General features: G+C 58.5%; 2 protein-coding genes across 3 annotated transcripts; one reads left to right on the forward strand and one right to left on the reverse strand.

Moving 5' to 3' along the window:
- Positions 1-654: 654 nt before the first annotated feature.
- On the reverse strand, positions 655-6272 carry FAM71E1 (family with sequence similarity 71 member E1). The gene is made up of 5 exons (XM_043899986.1): positions 6013-6272; positions 5710-5828; positions 5224-5354; positions 1351-1612; positions 655-827 (listed from the first exon to the last, which is right to left on the reverse strand). The coding sequence occupies exons 1-5, from the start codon at positions 6080-6082 to the stop codon at positions 771-773; spliced, it is 639 nt and encodes a 212-aa protein (XP_043755921.1). The 5' UTR covers positions 6083-6272; the 3' UTR covers positions 655-770.
- A 50-nt stretch (positions 6273-6322) lies between these two features.
- Positions 6323-12569, forward strand: EMC10 (ER membrane protein complex subunit 10). Of its 2 annotated transcripts, XM_043899959.1 has the most exons (8): positions 6323-6528; positions 7494-7566; positions 8488-8597; positions 9412-9516; positions 9900-10081; positions 10237-10330; positions 11139-11225; positions 11437-11578. In XM_043899959.1, the coding sequence occupies exons 1-7, from the start codon at positions 6415-6417 to the stop codon at positions 11223-11225; spliced, it is 765 nt and encodes a 254-aa protein (XP_043755894.1). In that variant the 5' UTR covers positions 6323-6414; the 3' UTR covers positions 11437-11578. The 2 variants fall into 2 exon arrangements, with proteins under 2 accessions (XP_043755894.1, XP_043755893.1); XM_043899958.1 differs by lacking the exon at positions 11139-11225 and having other exon boundaries at positions 11437-12569.
- The last annotated feature ends 2435 nt before the right edge of the window (positions 12570-15004 follow it).

Consider the following 15004-nt stretch of genomic DNA (forward strand, 5'->3'; position numbering starts at 1 on the left):
CGCCTTCCTCCTCCCGTAGGTTTAGTCTCCCGGGGATGGGCGGTGGGGCAGCCAGGTTGGAGCGGCAACCACCACCGCGAGGCAGCCCTGGTGAAGGGGACCATGTCGAGGCCGCCATCTTGGAACAGCTACTTTAGGGAGGCTACCGTGTTGCTGACCCTGTGGCTCAGCTGGTAAAGAACCTGCCTGCGATGCGGGAGACCTGGGTTCGAACCCTGGGTTGGGAAGATCCCTTGGAGAGGGGAAAGGCTACCCACTCCAGTATTCTGGCCTGGAGAATTCCGTGGACTAAGTCCATGGGGTCGCAAAGAGCCCGACAAGACTTAGCGACTTTCACTTTCACCACGTTGCCATGGCAACTGCACAGTCACTGGGGACCCAAGGCCCTGTGGAGGCAGCCCTCTTGGGAGGAGCCACTGTGAGCCGGGAGGAGGCAGGCGGGCTGCAGTGGCAGCCATAGTAGGTCAAAGAGGAAGCCAAGGACTGACTTGGGGGGCTACCCTTATGGAGTAGACATGCTGGAATGGTGCGTGCGGGGCCCACGGAGCCAGACACCATGAACCCGAGACCATGCTAAGGCAGCCATTACTGAAAGAGCTGCTTCCGCCATGTTGAATTGGTGACGATGGGGAAAGTGCTCATGACCCGGTTTTCTTGGTTCTTAAGTGGCCGATCTCTAGTAACTTTAATATTAATTCATCTGTCCGGCCCCAAGGTAGGGGACACTTTGATCTCTGGTCTTTTGGTGACCTCAAAGAACGTTGGAGGAGTCAGAGTCCCCAGAGTTCAGACATCTGTGGGTCAAGTCTGGCTTCCATGTCTTGAAGCTGGGTACAAGAGAGAGTTGGTCTCAGATGCTTTGTGGATGTATCTGCTGTTCGGGGGATGGGTGAGTGGGCGTTTGGTACTTTCTGGGAAGACTTGGGGAGCAGGGGATTCTCAAGGAAGGGGCCCCATAGGTTCCAGTGACCCCACCTTCGAAGACCGGTGTCTTTCCCCTCCCCAGGCCTTCCAGGGAACTGGTCCCTGGCCTAGCCAACTCTTCAAGGCCTAGGCATTCCCTCTCCAGATCCCAGCATGTTAGGTCAAGGGGAGGGAAGCTGGGTAGGCAATGCCCCTTTTGGAAACCATCGCCACCTCTGCTGGCGCATCAAGGCCCTGCGGACCTTGCTCTGTTTTGAGAGCCTCCTGAACTCTGAGCAGAGACAGCACACCCTTTCAGAACTCAGGAGTCTGGGCCCCGGGTCACCTCCACTCTCAGATCCCGGATCCAGCCCCTCAACTCCCTCCTCCTCCTCCGAGCCAGGAGTCCCGCCCCCCAGCCCCGCCCACGCCCCTCCCCCTCCTTGCCTCTCCCGCCGTCAGATCCTCGTCCTCTTCCTCGTCGTCGTCCTCCAGCGCCGAGTAGTCCTGGGTGAAAGGCACGGCTCCCTGGGCCGAGTGGAAGCGCAGGCGGTAGAGCAGCCGCACCCACTGGCCGAACTCTCGGTCGCGGCTCTCGGGCGGGGCCCGCAGCTGCAGGTAGAAGGCACGGCCGGTGCGGAACTTGACCTTGAGCTGCCAGCGGCTTTCGTCGTGGACGAAGAGCTGGACGAACTGCAAGGGGAACAGCCTGGGCAGGCGGAAGGGGCGGCTTCAGCATCTGACCCTCCCAGGCGCCAGCAGCGCCCACCCCAGCGCCCCTCTCCGCCCCCGGAAGTTCTTTGTCACTTTCTCTGCCTTTTGCATTTTATCCATCTCAAACTTTCGTCCAGACACGGAGCCCATCTGTGTCTCCCGCTGGTCCTCCTCCTCCTAAACGCGAGACTCGGATAGCTGCTTACTTGAAATTAACATTTGGATGTTGGATCGACATCGGACACAACTTCCAACAGCTGAATTCCTGACCTAAGCCCAACCCAAAACCTGCTCCTCTTCGTCTTCGTCTTAGCTATATCTTCCCACTTGCTCAGCCAGAAATTGTGCGAGTCGCTCCTGATCCGTCTTTTTGACATTTTTAACCGATCTTACCAAGTCCTGATGGCTCCACCGTTAATATGTACTAATATTAATACTCAAAATCCGACCATTTCTAAGTCTCCACAATTTCCCGCATTCACCCCAGTCTGTTCCTACACTGCCGCCAGAGGGCGCCAATCAACACCCGGGTGAAATGGGGGCGTGCTCAGCTGTGTCCGATTCTTTGTGACCCATGGACTGTAGCCCGCCGGGCTCCTCGGTCCACGGGGTTGTCCAGGCAAGAATACTGGAATGGATTGCCATTGCGTCCTCCAGGGGATCTTCCTGACCCAGGGATCAAACCCGTGTTTCCAGCGTCTCCTGCATTACAGGTGGATTCTTTACCTCAGAGTCAAATCAACACCAGAGTTAGCTCAAATTGCTCCCAGGGCTCACAGGAAACAGTCCTGGTCTTGACCGCTAGGTTCTGCAGGCTCTGTTCCACTTTGTGACTTCTCTGTCCTCCCCTCCCGCCCTTTCTCCCGGTTTAACGTCTCCAGCCATACTGGTCCTACTGTTCTATAAACCTGCCAGGCTTGGTCCTACCCCAGGACCTTTGCACTGGCTGTTTCCTCTGCCTAAAATCTTCTTCCTCCAACCATCCCCATGGCTTGGCCTCTTCATCTCGAGAAGGGGTGCCCCTTTTTCTCAAGAGGCATCTTCTCAGGGAGAAGATCTGTTTACAACCTCCTGCTTATTTACAACCACATCTGCCCTTGCTGACCTCCCCATGCCCACCCCTCACCCCCTTCTGATCTGTCTCCACAGACCTCAGCCACTGGACAAATTGACATCTATTCTGTCTGCCTTCCTAGTAGAAGGTGAGCTTGAGGACAGAGAGTTTGGTCCAGTTTTTTTCACTGCTGTTTCCTTCATATCCAGAGCTGACCCACGGTCTGTGCTCAATGAATGCTCACTGAGTATCGAATACATGAATCGCTTAGGCCCCCAGCCTAATTCAATGTCCAAAAAAGGCAGCAGAGGAAACAATCCAGACAGAATGGGTAATTTGGCAGAGATCACACAGCAAGAATTTGAACCCAAGTCTTACCAAGGTTCTTAGCAACACTGGGTAGCTACACACCACCCTCCTCAGGCCCAGCAATGTATCTCCAGAAACTGATTTCACACCCTCCCGGCTGTGCATGGATGTCCCCTGCCTGCTGCACTGGTGGTCACCCCCAGGCACAGGACACATCCGTGTCCCTCATAGGCGACTCGATCTGTTATTACATTCCCCAAATGGAAGAATAACAGCTGACATTTTCAGAGCTCATACTCTTTGCCAGGTGCTGTTCCAAGTGTTTCCCAAACATTTACTCAGTTTATCCCCTGACAGCCCTGGAAAGTGGGTTCTCCTCTTATCCCCATGTTGCAGGTGAGGAAACTGAGACCCAGACAGGTAGGAAACTTGGCCAAAGGCAGAGAAGAAGGGGTGAAGCCAGGATTTGAACCCAAGCTGTCTGAAGGCAGCCATTCCTTCAAGGACATTCCCTATTAGGTTATCTCAGCAAGAGGCAGATGCAAGCTTGGTGTCCAAGGGGGTGGAGTTTGTTGAATGGTGTGTCCCAAAGAGGACCTGTCCGTCCCAGCACAGAATCACCCAGGGCTGGAAGCTGGTTAGAAGTGAGGGGCTGGGGGGTGAGTCTAGAGGCTGAGTTGGCAGAGCAGGCTCAATGATGTTACTTCCGTGGTATGTTTTATGGTGGGAGAAGGCAGAGTGCTGAAGGAGGTTACAAGGAGATCAAAGACCCCTTCTCAGCACCAACCTTGATATTCTTCCAACTGCAAGTTGTGACTCAAGTGGTGGGATACAATTAATATTGAAAAGAAAAGGGAGGTGTGGTAGAGAATGTCTCAGTACAGGGTTCTGACAACAGAATACTGCTTTGTGAAATGTTTTCAACTTATCCAGGGAGGATAAATAAAGGCTGTACGTAGCTTCAAGTTCGTTCAGGTCAGAATCAGATTATACCACTGAATGAGTTGCAAAAAAAAAAAAAAATCTTTTTGGATTTCAGAATTGCAAACAAAGGACTGTGTGTCTGTGTGTGTGTTTGTGATAATGTGACTCCATTCTTCCTTCCTTCCTCCCCTCCCTTTCCCTGCCCCGTTTCTTTCATTAACTATGAGATGCAGGTGGTGCTAGTGGTAAAAGAACCCACTTGCCAATGCAGGAGACATAAGAGTCACAGGTTCAATTCCTGGGTCGGGAAGATACCCTGAAGGAAGGCATGGCACTCCTCTCCAGTATTCTTGCCTGGAGAATCCCATGGACAGAGGAACCTGGTGGGCTACAGTCCACAGCGTTGCAGAGTCAGACATTACTGAAATGACTTAGCACACATGCAATCAAAAAAAAAAAAAAAAAGGCAAGCCACGGGCAGAATGTTTCTGTAAATATACTCTACTCATGTAAATGCTTTGGTATTTGCAGCTGGAATTGGAGGCAGGAGCCTAGGATGGGAGAAAGGTGTATTTTGTGCTGTGTGTGTCTTGTACCTTAGAGTGTTTTTGCATTACTTTTTCAATGAAAAAACAAAACGAAACACAAAGACCTGCAGGGGCAGTGTGGAGAGAGTGGCCTGAGAGCTCCAGAATCCAGGGGGCTGGTCGTGAAGAGCAGGTGGTTCCAATCCAGGCCACCCCTGACTCACACTAGGACCCTGGCCAAGTGGCTCCCCTCTCTGGGCCTCAGTTTTTCTTTTTGAGGATGGGGTTAAAGGGCCCCAGCATACCATGCAGTGAAAGTGAAGTCGCTCAGTTGTGTCTGACTCTGCAACCCCATGGACTGTAGCCTACCAGGCTCCTCCATCCATGGGATTTTCCAGGCCAGAGTACTGGAGTGGGTTGCCATGTCCTTCTCCAGGGGATCTTCCCAACCTAGAGATCAGACCCGGGTCTCCTGCATTGCAGGCAGTCACTTTACCATCTGAGCCACCAAGGAAGCCCATGCAGTAGGTGCTGCATAAATGGTCGCTCTCCTGACCCCTACCAGGGCGTGGCCATGGGCTGTCCCCTCATGTCCATCTATCCCTGATTGCTGATCCCTGTGGGTGGCCCTGTGGTTTGTTCTCCTGGTGGACCAGTAGCCCAGAGAGGGCCGGCAGCCATCCATGGCTCCTGGCCCTGGGAGTCATCCGGGTGAAAGGAGGTGCTTCAGGGGACCTAGGGTGCCCAGAGCTGGGGAGGAAGGCAGTGTAGGCTGGGGGTGGGGGCAGTCACCCGAAGAGCTGCAGGTGTCCGTTCTCCTTGGCAGGGCCCGCCAGAAGCAACAGGTCTGGGAGTTCCAGGGCTGGACTGGAGGCTGCCACTCCCATGGTGACCTTGTTGGCAACTTCTCCTAACCGGGTCACCTGGGCCGGGGGAGGGGTGGTGACAGAGGTTAGAAGCTGGATAAATGGGGAGCAGGGTTGGGGAGGGATCAGAGGTCAGGAATTTTGGTAGGATTAAGGGGCATGAACTAAGAAAGTTAACCATCAAGAAGAGGATCAGATATCTTGGGGTCAAAGGTCGAGTCACCTGGGTATGAAGTCAGAGACATGGACTGAGGGAATCAAAGGTTAGCAGTCATAGAGAAACTAAAGGTTTGGAGGTATTGGCGGGCGTGGGGTGTGGAGGTCAGGAGATGGGCGGTAAGGTGAGCAGAGGTTCCCTACGTCAGGAGGTCGGGGCCCAGGCTTGGGCGCAGAGGGTTCTGGGGCTCCGCACCTGCACGAAGTTGCTCTCAAAGATGGGGAAGTCTCGCAGCTGGTCGAATTCGCCGCTGAGGAGATGGCGCTGGAGCCGTCCGGGCCGGCCCGTGGGACAGGGTGGAACCAGGGGGCGTTCTACAGAAGCGGCGAAGTTCGCAGATCTATTCCAAGAGGCTGGGTAGGGGTCCCCTACCCAGGGCGGACAGCCCCGCGCGGAGGGTAGGGGGTTCCCGGCTACCGGTCTCCGTATCGCAGGCCCCATCCCTCACCTGGTTCCCGCACCTGGTCCAACCCCTCCAGGCCCGGTTCCGCTTCTCACCTGCCATCACGCCTGGTCCCGCCTCACCTGCTCCACCGAAGGCCGGCTTAGGCTCGTGCCCCCGTTTCATCGCAACGCCCCGCCCCTTGGGAGGAGCGGAGGGCGGTGCCCATGGAGAAAACGGGAGGGCGGGGCCGCGGGCTCTGTGACGTCACAGCGAGGCGGACGGCGTCGATACGTCGAAGTCCGCGGTTGTGACGTCACCAGAGGGGGCGGTACCCGGACGCCCAGAGGGAGCAGCGGTCGCCCAGCGACATCAGGCCCCGGTAGCGGGTGGGCGCTAGTGCGCAGACGCAAGAAGCTGGCGCAGGCGCACGGGCGACGGGATGCGGCCCGTTGCTCCCGGCGTGCTCCGCGGCGCCCGCCTGACTCCAGCCTCTGGGCTGGAGGGAAGGGCCCGAGATGTCTGTCCCTGCCGCTGGTGCGACTCGACTGCTCCTCCTGTTGCTGGTGGCGGCAGCAGCGCCCAGCCGGGCGCGGGGTAGTGGCTGCCGGTCCGGAGCCGCTGTGCGGGGAGTGAGTACTTATTCGCTTTGCACAGAGGTCAGGGCCGCCGGAGATCGCGGTCTTGGGTCTTTGGGTCGGTTAAGGTGGGAACGGGGCTGCGCAGGGCCGGGAGGGAAGGCGAGATGAAAACCATGCAAAGCGAGGCTGCAGTCCTGCGCGTGCATGAGGCCTGGGAGAAAGCGAGAGGTTAGAGAGGCCCTAACTCGTGAATATGCATAAGGGGGCGGGGCTCGGATGGGTTTTTTGGCCCCAAGGCTATCGGTGAGGTGAAAACTCGGCTGCACCCAAAGAGGAGATCGGGGCAAGAACTTCTTTAACTTTCGAACGCTTGGGATCCGCAGTCATGAATATGCTTGAGGATGTGTGGCCCGGATGGAATCTTGGCAAATCAGACGTCGGGGCGGCTAAAATGAAAATGGCGAGGGGGTTCTCGAGAGAGTGGAGGAGTTCCGTCTCCCGCATACACGTGGGGTGGGCGGAATGTTGAGCTCGAGGATTAAAATCTGGAACGAGGTAGCGCAGGCTTGAGGGTGGAGAGTGGAGTATGCAGAAGTTGGAGAAATTTGGAGAGTTGGAGAAAAGGAAGGCCTGAAATCTTAAATTTGCTTGATGGCGGCATCGTGACTGTTGAGGCTTAAGGTGACACCGAGGTCACTTGGATATTAGCTTGGGAAGGATACCCTTTAACTCATGAATATTTATGATGCTAGGCGTGAAAGTGGCCAGGAGGTAGTTGCCTTGAAAATGAGGCAACTGGTTTGCAGGCTCTGGTCTTCTGAGGCCCGTCCAGATCATGAATTTTCATGAAATGGTCAGATTCCGGTGGAATCGTGAGCATGCATCAGTGTTTGGATATGGGTATGAAAATAAGGCTCTTCCAGCAGCTTACGGGTCTGTGTGTCCTGGGGTTCCTGGATCCTGCTGGACTGAGGACTCTGATGGTCCTTAAGTGGGTCCCTTTCTGTCACGCGCAGGTGGGGGTGGAAGGTCGAGAAGGCGAGGGCTGCGGCACCGTGGGGCTGCTACTGGAGCACTCATTTGAGATTGGTGAGTCACAGCGTCCTGACCTGGACACTTAGTCACTGCCCTGTGAATTCAGGTGCCTCCCCGTGTGATACACGTCATCCGTTCACTCACAGCTTTGCACTTGGGAGTGTGTTTGCATTAACACGGGGGAGTTGGATGGGGGAAGAATAGAAGCTCTGCTTTTGAATACCTCTATACTGGTAAGACAAATGCCCGTGTCAGAAAGGTCACTGTGGTGGTAATAAGCTCAGAGCAGACTTTCCTGACCACTTGTCCCATGCCCTGCCCTGGTAGATGCTCCTCCTGTATTAACTCAGACATCTTCAGAATAGTCATGCAAAGTAGGAGGTGGTAGGGATAGCCCCATTTCCCAGAAGAGCAAACCGAGGTGCAGAGGGACACCAGACAGGGTCCTTTTACAAGTGAATGGCAGAGCCAGGACCTGCTCTAAAGCCCAGCTTAAACTGCGTTAATGCACTAATGCATCCAGAATCCCAGATACGTCAGTGCGGCCCAGGGGTTCATAATCCAGTCTGAGGCCCCAGACTCTGGGGTGAGGGGCGTTCATGATAACCATTGAAGCTGGGACCCTCTGCAGACCTCTCCAGTCAGAGCCTGCCATCTGCCCAAGAAAGCCTGGCCTTGGGAGTGCCCAAGCTCTGTACCCTGTGATCTGCAGCTGGGGAAGCTGAGGGCCAGATAGGTTATGTGAGCGACCCTGGGTCACCTGGCAAGTTGGAGGCCAGGTTTAGGAGCTGTGGGGTCTGGGCACCTATCGTGGGTTGCCCCGGGAGGCAGGAGGGCAAGACAAGGTGGTGGTGTCCCCAGTTTTTAGGTGGAACAATGAGGGCTCAGGGTGGGGAGGTGACCTGGTCACAGCGAGGTTGACAGGTGTGGTGGCCGGAGGTCGCTGAGTCCAGGTGTGCCTCTCCCCACCTCCAGATGACAGTGCCCACTTCCGGAAGCGGGGCTCGCTGCTCTGGAACCAGCAAGACGGCACCTTGTCTTTATCACAGCGGCAGCTCAATGAGGAGGAGCGGGGCCGGCTCCGGGTGAGGAGGGGACCCCGGCTTTGCTGGAATGGGGGGCACGTGCCTCGGAGGACAGCATGCGTACTTCCGGGTCCTCCTTGGGGAGGGTGTGGGGAGGTACCGGGCTCAGGTGGGGCTCTGGACAGCAGGGTGGAGAAAGGGAGGAAGGAGAGGCGAGGGGCCAGCTAGCTGACTTTGGGGGGAAGCTCACAAAAGCTGCCACAGGCCACTTCTGCTCTGCCCCTTTGGACAGATGGAGCCGTGGGGGAGGCGGGGGATACAGGCTTCTTTTGGGCAGCTCCGTGGGCCCCTGGGTGCCCTCCCTGTAGGAAATAGCAGGGTGATGTCCGCCTGGATCAGCACGATGCCCATGTGATTCCTGTCACCCCGAGAGGGAATTTGCTGCTCATAGAACTGGGGAGTCCCTGGCCTTCCCTGGTGGCTCAGTGGTTAGGACTCCACGCTTTCACTGCAGTGGGCCCAGGTTCCATCCACTGTTGGGGAACTAAGATCCCAGAAGCCACCTGGCGTGACCCCAAAAAAGAAAGAAGAAAAGGATTAACAGGAGTCTGGGTGTGGGATTGGACCCAGACCTGGGGGCAGCATTCTTGGGGACTTTTTCCCTCGCTGGGCCCTGCTCTGTTCTCCTCCTGATGGTCTTCCCTCCCACTCCCCCCTTGCCCAGTGGGGCAGGCCAGTGGGAGGAGTCTTGGGCTTGGCTGGGCCAGGTGTCGGGGAGGGGCTTTCCTGGCTGGGGGCCCCGTGAGGGGTGCAGACTTGGTGGGGGCTGGGCGCTGCCTTGCCCACCACCACCTCCTCCTCTCCGCCCTTGCAGGACGTGGCAGCGCTGAACGGCCTGTACCGTGTCCGGGTCCCGCGGCGGCCTGGGGCACCTGATGGCCCAGAAGCCGGGGGCTACGTCTCCTCCTTTGTCCCCGCGGTGAGTCAGCAACGAGGACTGGGCCCCATCCTTGCTTCGCCCAACCGCTCCAGCCTAGGTCCTACCGTTCGGCCTCCATTGTCTGTGGCCCAGCATTTAAGAATGGGGAAGGCTCGGACCTGGTTTTGCCTTTGAGGGTCTCCTGGGCTGGAGAGGGGCAGTCCGGTTGGCGGGGGCTCCAATGGGGCAGCTCAGGGCCTTGTGGGCGCTGGAGAAGCTGCTGATTCCACCTGAGGTTGGTGGGGTGGGAGGGGGTCGTGTGGAGGGCTTTGAAAGATGTGTCCGGGGCCCCGTGGGATGCGGGGGCGTGCTGGTGTGGGCAAAGCCTGGGCAGCAGCCCCTGCTGGCCCTCCTCCTCTCAGCCCCCTCCCCTCTGCCCGCAGTGCTCCCTGGTAGAGTCTCACCTCTCGGACCAGCTGACCCTGCACGTGGATGTGGCCGGCAACGTGGTGGGCGTGTCGGTGGTGACGTACCCTGGGGGCTGCCGGGGCCACGAGGTGGAGGACGTGGACCTGGAGCTGTTCAACACTTCCGTGCAGCTGCAGCCGCCGGTCACGGCGCCTGGGTGAGGAGGGGGTGCGGGAAGGGGACAGAACCAGGCCCCTCTGGGCCGGGCCAGCCTCCCACCCCGCCCCTCCCGCCACCCTTCTGGGCCCTGTGGGGGGTTGGGGAGGTGCGGGCGCCTCATCCCATCTTGTGCTTCTACTCCTACCTTCCCAGGCCTGAGACAGCAGCTTTCATTGAGCGCCTGGAGATGGAGCAGGCCCAGAAGGCCAAGAACCCCCAGGAGCAGAAGTCCTTCTTCGCTAAATATGTGAGTGGGGTTCTGCACGCCCCTGGGGCCCTTCCCCAGTGGGGAAGGGCCCTCTCTCTCCCATCCTGAGCCCCGCTTCGTCCTGCTCGGCTCCCCTCCTCTATGCAGGGCCGGCTTGGTCTCTGTGCTCGTCTCCCTGGCCCCTGGGCTGAACGCTGGAGCCCCGCACCCGCCCTCCTGTGTCCACTCGTGGCGGTGGTCACGGGGCATCCGGTCTCAGAAAACAGCCCGCCCCGGAGCTGGGCAGTGAGGGGAGCCGGGGCCAGCTCCCTGGGTGCCTGGGCCGGGCTCAGACCAGGGACAGGGAGTGTCAGTCTGTCCCGTTTGGAGGGAGTGCAGAGGGGGGCGTGGTCGGGGAGGGGCGGGGTCCATGCCAACCGAGGACAGGAGAGGGTGCCTGAGCTGGGCTGGGGGTGGGGGCTGCGGGGTGGAAGGCCGAGATCTAGGGGGACAGGTTTAGAAAGGAGGGAGTTGGGGAGGTGTCCTCCAGCCAGGCCGGGGAGGGGCCTGGAAGCCTGGGAGCCGAGGGTCCTTGGTGCTGGTGACGCTGGGGCTGGAGGAGGCCGTCCCACCCCGGGCCAGGGCAGGGGGCCGCGGAAGCCAGTGAGGTTGGGGCCTCCGGGTCTCGGGTGTCAAGTCTGCGGGGCCTCAGGTAGCGTGCTGGTCGCTCCTGGGGTCAGGAGAGCCAACCCACTGAGCTGCGGGCAAACGCGGCCTCCGCGGGTGCGCCCGGCCGGCCCGCTCTCCCTGACGGCCGCCGGACGCCGCAGCCGCCGCTGGCCCTGACCTGCGTCCCCGCCCTCCTCAGTGGCACCTCATCCTGGGGGGGGCCGTGTTGCTCACAGCCCTGCGTCCTGCCGCCCCCGGGCCCGCACCGCCGCAGCACGAGGCCTGAGTGAGGACCCGCCCCCTCCCGCCTCCCCGCTCCCGCAGCCCCCCAGCCCTCCCCCAGCCCGTAGTGCAGTAGGGGACCCGGGCCCGCTCCCTCCACGCCTCCCCTCACGCCGCGCCCACCTCCCCCACGGTGGCCAGGCCACCGCTGACCTCACCTCTCTTCTCTGTCTCTCTGTCCGCCCGTCCATCCATCCCATGCCGCCGGCTCACAGTGGATGTACATCGTCCCAGTCGTCCTCTTCCTCATGATGTCGGGAGCACCGGACGCGGGGGGCCAGGGCGGCGGCGGTGGCGGCGGTAGCGGAGGCAGTGGCCGGTGAGGGGCGCGGGGCCGAGGTGCCGCCCGCCCTCTTTCTCCTGGAGCACGCCCTTCCTGCCCAGCGTGCCCGCTCCCTTGGTCATCTTAGGAGGGACTCTCCGCCCGACCATCTCCCTGTCCTGTGGGGGTCAGAGGGCGCCCCCTCCCCATGTGTCCCTCCCCTCTTGTGCTTGGAGTTACTGTGGGTGTGGGGGTGGCTGGGTTCTGGGCCCTGCTGCACCCCACCTTTCCCCCTGGCCCCACCGAAGTGTAGAGCCCACGCTCCCGGTCCCCTGATCCCACACCCCAAGCCCTGTGGGGTGGGAACATGCCTGGTTCTCTCCGGCCTCCGTGCCTTTATCTGGTCTCACCCCGCCAGGCCAGGGTGTCCCCCTCACTTGTCTGACACTGGATTGGGACACCAGCCTCCTCTCTGTGGTCTTGAGGGCACCCTGGGGCTCCCCAAAGCCCAGAGCTGGCACAGAGCAGGGGTGGGCCGGCCCTGGGCGCCCCCTTTTCACTCTGTCTGCACAGCCCTGCTCCCCCTGCTCTGGCCTGTATCTGCCCACGGCTCTAGTGGGAGTTGGGAATTCCTGCTATTAGGACGCCAGGCCCTCCAGAGGCTCTGGGGCTTGAACCAGTGATGCTGGAAGTCAAAACGGAGCGGACTGCCGTGCAGTAGAGTCAGGGCCCAGATGATGTAGAGAACCCCTTTCCCAGCTGGTCGCTGCCCTGGGACTTTGCTGGGTCCTTGCCATTTATCTCCCTTTCTCCTTCTGTCTATTTAAAAACATCGACAACATAATTGAAATAGGTAAACGTTTGGGAAAGTTGCAGCTTGCAACTTAACAGGCAAATGCAGTTGTTAACTAGGCTAAGAGACTGTCAGGATGTACAGGTGCTACTGAATTCTGCGGGTGGCTAGGTGTGTGATTCAGAAAGGCCAAAAAAAATGGCCGCCGTTGTCATGGTAACAGTGACATCAGGCTCCACGGGGTGTGTGTGTGTAGCAGTTTATTAAAGCGAGCCCTAAATATTCAGCGTTCAGCTTGCCTCCTGCTTTATGTGGTTATAAATAGCGTGACATCGAAGGCTGTCACCTGCCTGTCCCTGGTGTGAGTTTGACTTCCCGCGGACGCATGACTCAAAGTAGAATTACAATAGGTTAGAGACATTTTTCGAGCAGACCAAACGGCCAAGGAAGATGCCTGGTGGAGTGTCCCTGATGACTCGATCAGGTAATTTTCCCTCCTGGAGTGACTGCCGGCACCAGCCAGCGGGGAAGGCTGTTGGCCGCTGTCTGTAACCAGAGTAGTAAGTTGGGGATTGTACACTGACCTGTCCTTGCCGTTGTGCTCCAGGTCTATGTCCAGAGAGTGGCCCTGTCCTCCGTGTGCCACCAGAAAGGGACACTGAGCTCACTCAGCCTGCCCTCCACCTACTTTTTTCACAAAATTTACGCTTGACCGAAACACAGGACTGCAGACCGTGGCGGCACAGTTGGTGTTTTTGAGAGCCGAGCTCATCCTTTGCTCCATGGCGGTGTTTATGTCTTTTGAGTTCCTCTTGTGACTCATCTGATGATGCCGAGACCTCCGTGTGCCCTCTGTCTTCTGATGCCCTTGGATTCTGATCCTGCTGCGGCTCCCCCTGGCTCCAGGAGCTCAGAGCCCACCCGCCCTGCCCAGCCACCCCTCTGCCCAGTGACAAGAGGCCTGAGAAACACTGCCTCTGTTGGGTCACACACCTGCCAGCATTGGGGGTTATTGGTTTGCCCACTTTTTTGGTAGCTTTAAGTGCTGAAAGGGTCCCCAAGTTGCTCTAACTGGCGTCTCTTTCTTCACCGGTAGGAGACACTGCCCCAATATCTCTCCTGCTCCATGTGAATTCTGTCACTGACACTTTCATGGGCAGTGCTCACAAATGAAGAGCTCTTGATCCTTTAGTTCGCAGCTGTGATCTCCTGCCAATCATTTGCTGGACCATTTTGTTATTTTTTTTAAGTAACCTGAGATCTGAGGTCTTTATCTGATTACTTCCTTCTTAGACTTTTTCAGCCACTCTCAAGCAGGCAGAGTTACTCTGTGGCATGTTCTAGTCAGTGTCCGAGCTGGTGCTGGCTCCCTGGGGCTCTGTCCCGGTTAAATTTCTCTTCTCAGTCTTGCCCGTCCCTGGAGAGCGCAGTCAGTTTTCTTTTGATTGATCAGGGTATCTGGGGATATCAAACGAAACCCAAAGGATTCTGTAGCATCCAATGCACAGAGCCTTCTGCTCACCCCAGCCCAGCACTTCTTCTCTGCTCTGGAGGGCAGCCCGAGCTTTCAGTCTCCTGCGCCTGACTCTGTAGAAACTCCTTTGAGAAATAAGCAAGTCTATGTACACAGTTTTTGCAAAACTACATTACCCCGGCTCCCCACCCCCACCCCACCACCCGACAAGTCAGGGAGGTTTCCATGTCTGATACAGAGTGGTTCTCCTTGCACCTCATGGCTGGCTCTGAGTGGATCCTACTGGTCTCCTGTCGATGGACCTTTGGGTGCTGCAGGGATCCCAGTGTGCCTGCTTGATTCCCCACTCGTGTGTGGGACCCCCCAAGCCCCACCTCCATAGACCAGCCGCCCGTTCACGTTGGAGGTTGGGAGCAACCCTTCCTGACGGCTCCCAAGCCCGTCTCCAGCCCCGACTCCCCTCCAGGTTCTCCAGACCCCAGGCCCCTCCCTCTTGTGCCCCGGAGACCAATGAGGGAGTCCGTGTCACCCAGGAATCTGGGTGGCCCTAGAGGTAAAGAACCCGCCTGCAGATGCAGGAGACATAAAGAGATATAAGTTTGATTCCTGGATCGGGAAGATCCCTTGGAGGCGGGCATGGCAACCCATGTCAGTCTTCTTGCCTGGAGAATCCCCTGGACAGAGGAGCCTGGCGGGCTTCAGTCCATGGGCCACAGTCAGACACGACTGAAGCGACTTAGCACGCATGCGCAGAGTTGGACACGCCCACCCCCAGCCTCAGACCAGAGGGCTGGGCCACCTACCCATTGTTCTTCCCTGCCTCCTCCCTTCACCTGTGGCCTCAGCCCTGGCCTCTTCCTCCTGCACCCGGACCCCCTCCCCAGCCTCCAGTGTGCCCCCTCCAGGCCCTCCCCCTCATGGAGGGCTTTTCGACCCAGAGCCGCCTCTGCTCCCTGGCTCACCAGCACCTTCAGGACAGAGTCCCAGCCCTCAGCCTGGCCTGTGAGGCCCTCTGGTCTCCTCTTCCGCCTCGTGAATCACTACCCCAGCCTTGGTTCCTGATTCACTCAGATGCCCCCAGGCCAGATTGCAGACACCTTCCCTCCTCTCCCACCCCCACGTCCCCACCCCTCCTCCTCCTGCCTCATGCCTTCCTCTCGGTCCCCCACGAGCTCAGCCCTCACTCTCTCTCTGGCTTCCTCACCTCAGCCTCCTGAGGTCTGGTCTAAAACAGGCAAGCACCCACAAGGTGAA

Source organism: Cervus elaphus, chromosome 4, assembly GCF_910594005.1.
Source record: "Cervus elaphus chromosome 4, mCerEla1.1, whole genome shotgun sequence".
NCBI lineage: Eukaryota > Metazoa > Chordata > Mammalia > Artiodactyla > Cervidae > Cervus > Cervus elaphus.

Bases quoted from the DNA above. Each gene is read 5' to 3' on its own strand.
- FAM71E1 (XM_043899986.1), bottom strand. From the start codon at position 6,082: ATGAAACGGGGGCACGAGCCTAAGCCGGCCTTCGGTGGAGCAGGTGAG. The intron at 5,355-5,709 runs GTGCGGAGCCCC...CCCCCGGCCCAG, and splicing joins TTGAGAGCAACTTCGTGCAG to GTGACCCGGTTAGGAGAAGT. The intron at 1,613-5,223 runs GTGACTGCCCCC...CCGCCTGCCCAG, and splicing joins GGACACCTGCAGCTCTTCGG to GCTGTTCCCCTTGCAGTTCG.
- EMC10 (XM_043899958.1), top strand. From the start codon at position 6,415: ATGTCTGTCCCTGCCGCTGGTGCGACTCGACTGCTCCTCCTGTTGCTG. The intron at 7,567-8,487 runs GTGAGTCACAGC...CCCCACCTCCAG, and splicing joins GGAGCACTCATTTGAGATTG to ATGACAGTGCCCACTTCCGG. The intron at 10,331-11,436 runs GTGAGTGGGGTT...GCCGGCTCACAG, and splicing joins AGTCCTTCTTCGCTAAATAT to TGGATGTACATCGTCCCAGT.